General features: G+C 41.7%; 1 protein-coding gene across 1 annotated transcript in view; it reads left to right on the top strand.

Moving 5' to 3' along the window:
• The window catches only part of MFNG (MFNG O-fucosylpeptide 3-beta-N-acetylglucosaminyltransferase), a 119,777-nt gene that overhangs the window by 40,567 nt on the left and 64,632 nt on the right, over positions 1-14,578 (top strand). Inside the window, exons 2-3 of the mRNA XM_086936455.1 lie at positions 3,078-3,126; positions 7,857-7,959. Of these exons, the coding sequence (XP_086792581.1) occupies positions 3,078-3,126; positions 7,857-7,959 (152 nt within the window). The remainder of the gene's footprint in view (positions 1-3,077; positions 3,127-7,856; positions 7,960-14,578) is intronic.

Below are 14,578 nucleotides of genomic sequence, written 5' to 3' on the forward strand. Positions count from 1 at the left end.
ATTGGTGGCATGAAGGTCTGGCTCCATCGGACCAGGAGCTGTCCAAGTAATGAGAATGGAGGCTCCTCTGGACTGTGGAACCAGGCGAGCTAAAGAAAAATGTTGATTTCTGCAGAGCAGCTCAGTACGTGAGGTTCACTGATTTGTTCTGATGATTAACGGCAAATTGTTAAATATAAACAAATTCCAAATGTTAACAAAGACACTAGCCAGAAAGTTACATTTTCTAACTCTATTTTGCGCCTGTTTGCGGATTCAAAGTCGCCCCTAGTGGAAGGCATATGAACTTCAAAGAGTCAGTCAGTCATTGAACTTTATTCGGTTTTGTTTGAAAAACCATAAAAGTTACACAGATACAATACATAAAAACAGTTAGGTATTAACACAATTTAAAAGAAAAGGTCCAGTACCGCATAGTAAATCAGCTAAAACATAGCTAAATAAACAGACTCTACATATCCATACAATACCTTAATTTTATTGGTTTGCAGTTTGTAGTGTAAACTAGACGTGCTCCCTGAGCAACAAAGACGTAGTCAATTATTATTTGTTAGGCAAGGGAGATTGATTGAATGGCGCGGAAACACTGTGCCTGGAGCTGATGCGGACACGCAACCCGGCTTCCTGAGCTCCAAAGTTAGTAGCTCTAGCCAGTACGCCACATCCACTCGCGCAAGAACCAAAGCATTTTCAGTAGTATGCAACGAAGCATGGGGTTAGGGATGCAGGTAGTAGAGTTATCTTATCCAACTGACAACCTTTGACAAAGCCAATAGTCATGGCTTGTTGTAGGGTAACGTTAGTGGTATCATATAAGTGGAGGCGGTAACAGAAGCAGCAAAATACCAGTTAAGCTGAGCACGCATTTGTATTGGGAAGGGGGAGCCAAGGGCGGGGGTAGATTGTCTAGAGTGTGTGGGGGGGGGGGGTGGAGTCGGCCTAGGGGCAGGTTTGGGGGTTTCGGGCGGACGGTGCGGGCGTTATAGGCGTGAACAGGGAAGGCGTCTCAGTTAGGCCGGGGGCATTTCAAGGGCAGTTGGGGGTCGGGCGTGGTTGAGCGGTACGTTCTTTGCAGAACGGGGGGGGGCAGCGGGGTAAGGTAGGTGACGGGGGTGTTGGGGGCACTGCGGCAGGGTTTTTTTCCTGGCGGACGGGCTCCGGTGTGGGACGCGCCATCCGGAGGGCTTCTCTCTGGTGGGACGGCCGGTTTCGGCGGACTGCCTGCAGGCGCTGGGCGGCTTCCCGGGCCTTGTGTTGACAGGGGGGGGGGCCCTGGGCGCCAGGGAGAGGGTACGGCCCCGGTTCAGTGCGGTCCTACTTCGAGGGAGCTCGATTCCGCGGCCTGGAAACATGCCCCGGGGGTGACGTTGACTGAGGGCATGGCCCTATACATTTAGTGACGGAGGGCATGGCCCTATGCATTGGTGACGGAGGGCATGGCCCTATGCATTGGTGACGGGGGGCATGGCCCGGTGCATTGGGACGGAGGGCATGGCCCTCTGCAGTGGTGACGGAGGGCATGGCCCTATGCATTGGCGACGAGGGCATGGCCCTATGCATTGGTGTCGGAGGGCATGGCACTATGCATTGGTGACGGAGGGCATGGCCCTATACATTGGTGACAGTGGGCATGGCCCCATACGTTGGTGACGGAGGGCATGGCCCTACACGTGGGTGACGGAGGGCATGGCCCTATACATTGGTGACGGAGGGCATGGCCCTATACATGGGTGACGGAGGGCATGGCCCTATACGTGGTGATGGAGGGCATGGCCCTATACATTGGGACGGAGGGCATGGCCCTATACATTGGGACGGAGGGCTTGGCCCGATACATTGGGACGGAGGGCATGGCCCTATGGTTAGGGGGGAGGACCTGTCGGCGGTACAAAGGCATTGACTGACAGCGCTGTGTTTGAGGGGGGCCCGCAGCACGCATATGGGGGTGTGGGCCTGCCGGCTGTGTCATGCGGCAAGTCCCGGGTTTTAAAGGGATGGGGAGTCCTAGGGGGGGGGGGTCGAGGACCGTTAGCACGTCCCTCGAGTGGCGGTTTTTCCTAATATATGGGGGAAGAGTGGGAGAACTGTTTGGATTGTCGGGGGGTAGGTCAAGCACAATAAAGTATTTAGCCAGGTGGAGAGGCAAATTGACGTTATGCAAATTGTTACTGTTTGTGGATTGTGGGAATCAGTTAGGGGAGGAGGTGGGGGTGAGTCAGGAAATTACATATTTGTGAGGTTTAGATTGTGCGGCGCAGGCCAAGGATGTTATTGTGTAGGATGCACCTGCTTCCAATAAAGCGGCCTTTGTCACACCAACATTGAATCTCGGGTCAGTGCTTTCCTTCCCCCCCCTCCCTTTCCTCAATGGGCCCCAATGAGGAGAAGAGGAAGATGGCAGATGCAGGTGGTGAGGAGAAACTGTCCCTACTGGCTTACATCAGCATAGATAGGCGGAGCAATTGATCGCACCTGATAAAACCCTAGGTTTGGAATTTATCAGGTGCAATAAACATCACGTATTCGGAAAGCTGCAAAAATATCAACAATGTCTTCCTATATTAGTTTATACTTGAACAAAGACAATTATGACACACAATTTGAAATGCATATGACAATTGCTTAAAAAAAATGGGAGAGAATGAAGGATCAGCAGTTAACCACTCAACCACTTTTCTTCCATAAATAACGTTCAAGTTGCCTGATCAACATTATTAATGATAGAAAAGTGGGTACACTTGAAATTATATTTAAATGAATAAGACTAGACTAATGACCAATCAAACATGTTCCAGCCTTTTGATTTGTACAATCTTCTACTCGCTGTCCAGATTGGCTGGTGGGCTATTTTATGAAATATCTGGTTATTGAAGTTTGTTCGCAGAGATTCAGGAGCATTTCCTCTTAACCGAAAATAAATCAGTGCTTTTAATGGGCAGTGCTGTGGTTTGGAATTTAGAGCGCCCGATTGACGGTGTGTACAATAATGAACTATTATGTATGCCCCACATCTGTGTTTGCACATCACCTCAACTGTTCCCTTTCTCTCGCTTTCTTTTTTTAAATTTATTTAACAGACTTACGTCTTCACTGATGAGGAGGACAGAGACCTCAGAAAGCAATTGGGTAAGACATTAAACCGTAACATCTCTATCTACGAGACTGCAATAAAGTTTAGATTGAAAGCGGAATATAAAATATTGATTTACAAGTCTGAAACCATTTCCAATTTCTCATCTGCCTATGTCCTATGAGAGTAGAACACATTTCCAATTTCTCTCTTCCAAAGCACTGCAGCAAACGAACATTTTCCATGTGCTAAATTGTGACTGGCCAGTCTGGATGTCACAGAATCCCCAGTGTGTGCACCCTCCCGAACAATGGTCTAACTGGACTGGGGTGTCCCCGTTTATTATTTTTAAAAAACGTATCGTTCATAATATAAATGCAAATTCATTAGATATATTTATTTTAAACTTTGAATAAAAATATATATGTGCATCTCATCACATTAAATCTGTATGAAATACTGTTTTTAAATATATGAATTTAGTCAAAGTAATATGCTACTTTACATATTTTTTTCCTTAAACAGAGCAAACGGTTATTTGTGTAAATTATGTCTATTATATTTTAAAATAAAACATTTAATTAATAACACTGATATATATTTATATGTATGTATTCCTATATATTAGTGTTAATAAAACTATGAATATATATATATATATATATATATATATATATATATATATATATATATATATATATATATATATATATATATATATATATATATATATATATATATATATATATATATATATATATGAAACAAACAACCACCTCCCACAGAAGCTCTATGGAAGAAGGCACGGACTCGAGGTGGTTCCAGATTCGGCATCTTTTTATTTAATCAGGTCGCCCTCAATCCCAAGCACAAGGAGAGACGCGTTTCAGCCTTCAAGAGGCCTTTGTCAATCTAGTTTGGCGCGATCTTGCACCTGCATTAAGTAGCCCTTCCCACCGGACTGATAAATAAACATAAACAACATACTATAAAGTATGTGATCAACTCACAGACGAAATACTACATGTATATATTGTCCACAGCTAAAAAAACAGCATACATGCATGTAAGGCATAACTTCATAAATATTACGTACAATGCATGTATTTTGTTTGCTTAAAATACCGAAAATGCTGCCCCATGGAAAATTATGCCTGTGAATCACCAGCATCGTTTATCACAGTGGGATTAATGTGGGTATTTGAAAAATGCAGCCAAACTCGTAATCCTGTGTTGCCTTAATAAAAATATATAACTCATAATTTAAAAATGCCACTACTGTCAAACATTATTGTTCATGCCCGCTTTTATAAGCCAAAGTTCCGAAAGCTCAGCTGATAACAAGTCCGCAGCAGCATGACCTCTAACCTCAACTTTGAAATTGAAGTGTTTTCCTGGCATAATGTCACAATCCTGATGAAAACCGAGCACCGGGACTGGATAATTAAAGTCTCATCTCGGGGTTGCATGTTCAGACAATGAGTATACTTGCAACTCAAAATCTGCCGAGCACGTGCTCCCAAACCCTTAGGACTCCAAATCCCATAATGCCATAGAATGGTGAACTGTTAGGTGGTTGATGAACATTAGATATTATTATTGCGGGGTCAGTGTCAAAGGCGTCTCACACCCGGGCAAAGGCATGGATTAATAAAAAAGGGACGCTGACAGTTGGCATACAATTAGTCACAATATGGCATAACCTCGGGGTTGAGAGGGACCCATCATCAAAATTGATAACGCCAAAACCACCTCACCACATCGGCGTTGGCGTCTGCGGTGCCCAGTCACCAGCTGGTACCAGTCTTCCGGGCAAGGCCTTTCTTGCTGGTGAATATATATCCTGTGCACCGTCTGTCTCCCAGCACGCACGCTCGCGCAACATAGCAAGCAGACTCCGGACACGGACCTTGAGGTGTGTAAAGATTTATTCACGCAGAAAGAGTCACCAACGTTTCGGCTCTAACGGAGCCTTGATCACATGACAGCGCTCATTTGACTGGGTACACCTTTTATAGTGAAAGCGAGTGGTTAACGTAAGACACCTGTGCAAACTTGCGAATAAACATGGAAAACATACTATGTAGTATACTCGGCAACATGTTGTTTTAAGGGTTTCCTAATAAATGTAAAATACAGTTAGATTTCTTTAGGATTTCTTAATAAGTGTAAAATACAGTTAGATTCAAATCTCATAAGAATGATATTCAACAGATTAAATACCAGGAGTGACTGAGAGAGTATTGTGGTAAAATACACAAATCTATTGCACTGACCCGTTTTAAAACCATGAGTAAAAAATATAGGATAATATAAACCCTGATCATTATATTTACATACTGGCAAACAAAGTTTAAAAGTTTTGTTTTCTAATTCAGGAATCTCGGTATAAAATACGTATAAAGTGCTGCGTGCTAACTTTTTAAAGTGCATAAAGTGCTTAAAAAAGTGCGTCAATATGTGCAAAATTGGCAAAGTGCAAATACTTGTAATACAATATACCAGGGTCCTGATCCTTTCCACTCAAATACAGTGAACGTTTGCAAATATATCGAATGTTGGTGAGGAGATAAGTTATTATATCTCTACTCGTACAGGGCTCTATACAGTGTGTTTTGTTAAGGCTTCTAATCCTAAACGGGTACGTCTTACTTTACAATAGTCAAACATTAGTCATACAAGTTCATGTTGAAAATCATTGTGGGAGTGCCAAGATTTCCATGTTAATAAATGTATATGTGCTAGAACGAGTTAAGACAAATACACCAGGTCCACATGGGGCCTGTAACCCAACACCAAACTAATCCAAAAAGTATAAATAAACGTACAACCGAATGTTAAAAAACCTATACAGTTCATCATATATCAATGGTAATTAACCTGGTTTGAAAAAAACGTGCACAGTGAAAAACAATAATAACTAAACATACATAGTTTTCTTATAGCAGCATTATTATTTCCAGTGAAGATTCTTGTGGATTGTGTTTGCTCGCAGCCCCCACGGGATCTGTCCCAGCACTCTCCCAGCCGAGTGAGTACCATGGACATTATCCACGTGGGGGAGAGCACACATTCCTAATGTTCAAAGTCTTTCAGAGCAGGCAAGTGTGGAGATCCTCAGTCACATTCAACCCATGGGGCACCTTAGTATTGAGCAGGAGGATGTATTTTGTCTCCAGCTTTCTAAGCTTGGTATATATATATATGCACAGAGAGAGAGAGAGAGAGACAGATAGATAGAAAGATAGATACAAATGTCAAAATAATGTCATTTTTGAAACAATAGTCTCAGTGGGGTTATATTTTTTTGCATTTAAGCAATTAGCAGGCCCTCGGTCACTTTTGGATGAAATTCAGGCTGCTGCCTGTTGAACTGTGAGGATCGCCTTCGACCTTTGTTTAGCCAGGACCGCCGTTTTAAGTGAATTTCATCCAAAAGTGACCGAGGGCCTGCTAATTGCTTAAATACACAGCGTGGAAGCCTTCTCCAAACTACGGATTCAAAAGAATTGGATTGTACGACAGCTAACTAGAAAACTGAAATACAGACTATATGTGCGTGTCCACCAGCAGCGCCACTCTCAAAGTTATACAGATGATTGCACTCAACGTTACCCTCTAACTGAATTTGAGGCCCATTTAAACTCCATGATCTTCAGTAATCTATAACAAAGGGTATTCATGATTTGATTTGTTTGTCCTGAGGATGGTCTCCATAACGCAAGTCTAGAGACCGAAACGTCGACTGCGCTTGTTCCACCGCTTTTAATGATATAATTTGTAAATAGGTGGATAAGCTACAACAATTGCTGCAAATAGGTTGTTTTATTATTATTTTTCCTATTGTAGCTTTTGCAACAAATGGTATACCCATGTATATTTTATTCTTGTTTTGTGAATAATTAAAAACAAACAGAACTTTTCCATACACCCTGCTATTGCTCTCTCTTCTTTATTACCGTCTGGTATTAGTTCTATTTGTCTAAACAACCTTGTCTGACACAAATTGTGCATCAGTGGTGTCAAATACATAGGACCACAAAATAAGATATAAGTTTGAAATTTTACAGTTTAACAAAAACCCTTGACGGCACAATTACCTTTCCATATCTATCGCCCAAGCCCTCAAGGGTATATTGGGTCGCTCATTCTTAGTTGACTGTGTAATGGATGGCATCTTCTGCAGAGCGGAAGGCACGACTACTTGAGGGTTTCAGGCACTGCCTAATTCAGAAATGAGGAGGCTTAAGGGCTGATGTTTTAGGTGCAGAACATTCATACATTATTCTAGTGATCACACGAACTGTTAAAAGACAACTTAAAGTTACGATCATTATATTTAAAGCATTGTTGTATAACATCAAATCTGAGCTTTAATCACAGTAGTGAAGTATTTGGAAATTTGAAAAGCCAGATGAGGTGAAAGCCAGAGATGCCAATTTAGATGCTTTATTTCAATTATCCATCCTGGTAGAATGAAACATTAGTGATAAAAGAGCATACAGTTCCATATTATGAATAACTATAAAACCCAAATTATTGAGATGGTACAATATGCAAAATAGTACTTTGTTTTTTCTTTTTTACAGCGGAATTTTATTTGGTATATTTATTTCTGTCCCTTTTTGAGCTTTTATATTTTTAATGCATTAAGGCTTATGTCAAGTGCAATGAGGGACTAATACACTAACCAAGAGGGGATATTCTTTTTTGTTAACGCAGCTCTCTCTCTATATCTCTCTATGGCCGCTTTTGCCTTCTCTTCGTTCGCAACCTGATTCTCAAGGTCCCAGGTTCGTGGTTACCAACTGCTCTGACCAGCATAGCCATCAGGCACTCTCCTGCAAGATGGCTGCTGAACTTGACGCATTTCTGGCCAGTGGAAAGAGGTGAGCTGGTGTTGAAGTGGGGAGAAATTAGTGGGGTTGCGGAAGGAAGATGTATTACACAGGATGGTTGGTAGGAAGCAAGTATTTCTTAATGCATTGGGATAGGCTGAGCATAACGATGGAAATCCACAATTCTGGCAAACTAGTGAGTTTATGGGAGTACTGCAAGTGTGTAAAACAGACCCATACACAAGTGTAGAGTGCAAAATGTAGACCTACAAAGATCCTAGAAGAATGTAGTCATTTCCATGTATTTCATATAAACCAATCTAAAATGTAGTGGCAAAAAGTATAATTAACATACTCTTTTCTAGGCAACAATCAAACTCTTCCCCTTTTCACTACCGTAACTCTAAGCCTTACCCTATTATCAACAATAACTCACTCTCTTACTGTAACCCAAACCCTAAACATATCCGTAGGGCTAACCTAACCTAACCCTAAATTTTATCCGGAGACCCCTTTCATAAACGAACCCAAAAGTCATTCATTACCCTAACTTAACCCTATCTTTTAATTGTCGATCAAATATTATATTCCTACCCCATCCCTAAACTTGACTTGACCCTAATCTAATCATAAACATTAGCATAACTCTATCCCTTAGCATAAACCTACCCCTGATCCTCACCCTAACTATAAACCCGATGCGCAACCTGCATATTGAACCCACATCACACTGCACCTTAGGAAGCTTCACTGGCTCCCCATTCACAAGTACAGCCAATTCAAACTTCTCATGCACCCATACAAAGCCCTACAGAACAAAGGGCCAGAATACTTGAACAGCCGCATTCACTTTCACCAACCCAACAAACACCTATGCTCTGCCTCACTCAAACTCGCACACATTCCCAGCATCCGCAAAAGCAAAACTGGAGGCCGCTCATTCTGCAACATCTCACCCAAGACATGGACCAACCTCTCTTAACGTATCAGAGTCTCCTCCTTACTTCTTGAGTTCCGCAAGAAGCTGAGGACCTGGATCTTCATATAAGCACCTGGGGGCCCACAAACCTATACACCCATCCCAGCGCCTGGATACCATCTCAGGTGATTAGTGCACTATACAAATCAATATGACATAACAATATTTGTGGGACAGAACACGAAGGACCAAATATCGAAAAAATATATTGCCAGGTAAGTAAGGCTAGAATTTCTATACCTAACTCCACTTGTGTGTACCTATGCAATATGCTGGTACATACATGTGGTGTTAGGAATAGTAAATCTATACTTCCCTGTACACACTTACCTTTCAATATTTTGTCCCTCAATATTCTATCATCACTAACATTTATTTTAGTTTGAAAATGCTTCATCTAAAAAAATAAAAGTAAAAATGCAATATAAAAACCAGATAAAAACCACTGTGTCTAGCAATAGGACTTATGCCCATCATAGGAAACAAGACACAGAACCAAACTATTACATAACAAAAGTATATTGGGAGTAAAAGTGGGTAACAATAGAAGTAGCATTTGTAAGAGATTTTGTTTTAAGGAAAAAGAGCAAGAAAAAGGAGGAGTGAGAGAAAGAGAGAACAAAAAACAGAACCTTAAGATAGATGAAATACAAATTTACACTTGACTAATTGAAGTCTATAAAGAATAACCTGCAAGAGATATATTGAAATACTTCATGGTAGTTTAAACATGGTATTTTGATCAGAACGAGTGGTTGATTGCCTAGATAGAAAGGAACTACATGGTAACCAATGGATGCCTTGCTTAACATGAAGCTGTGTGGAATGTATATTTAACCTTTCAAATCTATGACATGACATATTCCACCATCTGATAAAAGTTATATTTTTGTATTCTTCCATCTAGAAGTAATACGTTGTAAGGAGATTGCAAGAAGTAAGTCGACAAACTCTCCGATCATAACATTATTATGTCAAAGAGAAGATGAACCACCTAAAAACATATGCATTTTATCAAATGGTATAGTAGTTGGACAGGTATCATTAACCTTGTCCCAAACTTGAATCCAAAATATACGGACTTTTGGACATTATGAAAACATATGTATAACATTACTATTTCAGCATTACAGGACCAGCACGTATTATCTAACGATAATTTAGATTTAATTAGCAATTGTGGGGTTAGAAATACCTTGTTATAAAAAAAGAATAGTGTTTGCATGGTGCTAGCTGAGGGAGAAGTTGAGTGTATCTTGGATCAAACTTGGTCCAGGTCCGAATAGGGAAATACTGTTACAAGTAGTTTTCCCATTTCAATTCAATATGGTTTATATTCTGCCTTTATGAACACTATCCAAACCCTGAGAGGCACTCACTTCACGAAAAAAATTAAAGTGGGAGATGATGACTATATTGAGGGACTACTAGGAAAGAAGAGAAGTGTAGGATTCAAGGTTTTAATTGTTCCTATTTTGAAGCATAGGATGAGGGTATATTAAATTTGTTTTGCAATTCAAGAAATGTAAGGAGATGACCATTTGAGAAAAGGTGTTCTATATTTATAATTCTTTTAATGAGTTCAATATTTTCAGGTGAGTATTTTGTTATTTAATTTTATATTTTTATTACACCACATGGGAGAAAATTAAAAATTATCTAATGATAGGTGCGTGCGAGGAAGTATAGAATTGGCTATGGATAATGAATGTGTAATCATAGGGGAAAAGAAAGATTTGGGAGGTTGATAGTTGTAAATTATATCCCTAAATGAAAAGGCAGCAACAAGAGGATGTTCAGGTTGTTGCCAGATAATCTATTCGATAGAAAGGTCCAAATCTCTATAAGAGTAAAAGCAAAATGATACATGGTAAAATTCGGAAAATGTACACCACTGAAATCTTTGGGTTGCAGAAGCCTACACAGTGATTTACGTGCTTTCTTTTTGTTCCATAAAATGTTATTAGACCGTTTATAGATTATTATAATTTTTTTTTTGGCAGGTTTATAAAGCACCTGGTTACGCTCAACTGCGTGTCCCCGCGCTATGGTGGATGGTAGTAGCAGACCCCTCGCCACTTGACACAGCCCCAGTCTACCGAACAAAAAGATGAGTTTTAAGTCTGCTCCTAAATCTAGACTCTGAAGGTTCTAGGCGCAGTTCCAGCGGGAGTTTATTCCAGCATTTTGCAGCCAAGAACCTGAAGGACCTGCCCCCCATGCGAGCCTGTCTCACTCTGGGGATCTTCAGTAACCCAGAGCCAGTAGATCTCAATGCTCGGGGTGGCTTATAGCAGGTAACAAGGTCCTGTAATGGCACCGGGGCCTTACCGCCCATGATGCGGTGGCACGTACACAGAGCTTTGGGAGCCAATGAAGAGCTCGAAGCGCTGGCTTCGAGGCCGATCTCCTAGGCAGCCTCAAGACCAGGCGGGCCGCGGCGTTCTGTAACACTTGATGGCGGTCAAGGCTCCCTTCTGTGGCCCCCAGATAGGGGAGATTGCCATAGTCCAATCGTGCTGTTACCAGGGCATGCACCAGCGTCCTTCAGGCCTCCATGGGTAGGAGCTCAAGAACCTTCCGCAGGCCCTTCAGGACACCAAAGCACACCCCCACCACACTGTTAATCTGAGGCCTGAATGTCAGGTCAGTATCAAGCCAGATACCAAGATTTTTAGCTTCCTGACATGGTATCGGTGCCGACCCCAGACAGGGTTGCCACCATGATGAATTCCACACAGACGGGGCCCCCCCCCCCCACCACGAGCACCTCCGTCTTGCTGCCGTTCAGCCTCAGTCAGTTGGAGGACATCCAGGCTGCAAGCTCCTGCATGCAAGCTCTGAAACTGTCCGCAGCAAGACCCGGCGCGCGCGATAGGGAGATGACCAGCTGTGTGTCATCAGCATAGGACACTATGCGCAGCCCGTGGCTCTCCACAATGGTAGCCACTGGGGAAACATACAGGTTGAATAGGGTTGGGTTCAGGGAACAACCCTGTAAAACGCCCTGTCCCAAATTGACCACTCTGGAATAGCAGTCCCCCTGCCTAACCTGAAAACCCCTATCTGCCAGGAAGGACTGGATCCATTTCAGTGCCGCGCCTGAAATCCTGCCTTCAGTCACACACTGTAGCAAGGTGGTATGTGCTACAGTGTCGAAGGCTGCACTTAGGTCCAGCAGAATCAGGGCCATGGCTTGGCCCTCATCCACCCCCTGTCCAATGGTCTCAACTGCCATGAGTAGGGCCGACTCAGTGGAGTGTCGAGGCCGGAATCCGAACTGAGTGGCATGGAGGAGGGCCGCCTCCTCCACAAATTCCATCAGCTGGATATTCACGACCTTCTCCGCTACTTTGGCCATATAGGGTAGAAGTGATATAGGGCGGAGGTTCTCCAGTTTCTCGAAGCTGATGTTCGTTTTTTTTTGTAGGGGGAGTACTACTGCCTGTTTCCACCCTATGGGTACCGTGTGGGTCCTAAAAGAAACATCCAACAGATGCCTAAAATAGGGCTCCAGGATCACTAGGCTTTCAACGAGCCGTTTAGGTGATGCAGGATCCCTCGGGGAGCCAGACTTTACCGATCTGCAGATCTGTATGAGCGCCTCCGGAGGGGGGGTAGTAAGATTAACTAAACTATACTGTCCCCTCGCTTCCCCCGTAGCTTCAACAAACTCAGATCCTGTTGTGGTTTGGGCAGGGAAGGATAGATAGGTATTTGCAACTTTTTCCTCAAAGTAATCCGCAATACGGTTGCACGAATCCAACGAGCAGTCCCCCTGTACCACTGAGGATTTAGTTACCGAGATGGATTTATAAATTTTGAACAGTTCCTTCGCGGAATTCTCCGTCTCCCTAATCCTCTCTGCATAGTAGGCTGCTTTTGATTTCCTAATCAACCCATGGTAAGCCCGCCTCTTCACTAAATGCTCCTGTCTGGTTTGGCTCGAAAAGGCCACCCTCCACTGCCTCTCTGTGCGCTTACATTCCGACTTTGCCAGCCGCAGCTCTTCGCTGTACCACGGAGCCGTTCTCCGTGTGCGGCGGCCCGACTTGACCAACAGCATCTGCAACAGCATCACCCTAATGGTCTACACAACCAAGATAAAAACAGAGGTGACCATTTCTTAGACAATGTTATTGTTTTTTGTATAACTGTCACAAAGTTGATAGAGATAGTGTTTTTTATGGAATTAGCGTATAGGATACCAAAACATTTGATATGTTTAGAATTCCACTTAAATCCAGTTTATTTAAGCATCTCTTTGAAACAGTGCTTATTAAGAGATATGACTTCTGATTTGTCACTATTCCACCTATACCCTGATATATTAGAATTTTCTTTTAATATCCTAAAGAATTCAGGAATTTTTGCTTGAGGGTTAGATATGAAAAGAAGAACGCTGTCTGCATGAGCAGTAAATCTGACTTCAATGTCTTTATGCTTGTATCTCGAAAACTGATTGGAGCAACAGATTTGATCTAAAAAAAGGCTTTAAAGAGTGTATAAAAAGTAAGTGAGATACTGGGCATCCCTGCAGAGTGCCTCTATGCAACTAAGTAAGTAAGGGAACTGTAAACCGTTAACACAAACTGAAGTGGTAGTTAGGGAGTGGAGCAAACAAAAAATTGAAAGTTGAAACCGTGCCATTTTAATCCTCAAAACATAAAATCCCAAGGAACACGGTTAAAGGCTTTTTTAGAATTAGGTGTGATGACTGCTTGTGGGTCGTGGCATTGGTGAATAATGTTAAAAAAGATCCTTCAATTGTCAATGATATATCTACCCTTTACAAATCCGGATTGTTCTATACCAGTTAAATCAGGAATGACTTGATTAATAAGTAGAGCCAAGATGTTTGCAAAAATCTTGCAATCCATGTTATTCAGGGAGCTGGGTCTTCAATTTCCACATAGAGAGAGGCCCTTGTCTTTCATAGGTATTACAGAGAGCATAATCTTGACAAATGTGCCTTGTGCTGCATTTAATAAAAGAAAATGTTGAATTAATAATAATAGTTTTGGTAATAATAGCTGAGAGAATATGGAATATATAATTCAACAGATAATCCATCTGGGCAAAAGTTATAGCCGTTTGAATCTCAGCTATGGACATGACCATTTTTAAAGAGGAACGGTCAACTGAATGGTGCTAGCATTTTAGGTATAGAATTAAAATGTTTTCCATGCCTTCTTGCGATGGGTTATGTTCTGGGATATATAATTGGTTAAAATACTTCATAAAGCTTCCTAAAATGTTTTAATCCATACAATAGCTATTACCACAGCTGTCGGAGATGACATTTATTTTAGATTTTTGTTTCTTAAAGTTTAGGGAATTTGTTAACATTTTACCTGATTTATTATGACCACCATAACATTTTGCACTGACTTTTAGTAAAGATCCCCTTGCATGTTCAACAACTATTTATTAAGATCTGATTTAACTTTAGTTAGGTGGGCATGAGTGTCTTTGTGATTAGAGGAAAAATACTTGTGTTCAAGAGTTTTAATATTTTGTAGTAACATGGAGGTTTCTTTGAGTGAGGTACGTTTTTTAAATGCAACATAGTCAATAATACACACTTAGCAGCTGCTTTAAATGCATCCTAAATAAAGTTAATTGCAGTTTCAGTAATAAGACTAAGCTCAAAGAATTCCATAGTAAACTTATCAAATTTATCAGTCAATA

Source organism: Lissotriton vulgaris, chromosome 1_1 (assembly GCF_964263255.1).
Source record: "Lissotriton vulgaris chromosome 1_1, aLisVul1.2, whole genome shotgun sequence".
Lineage (NCBI taxonomy): Eukaryota > Metazoa > Chordata > Amphibia > Caudata > Salamandridae > Lissotriton > Lissotriton vulgaris.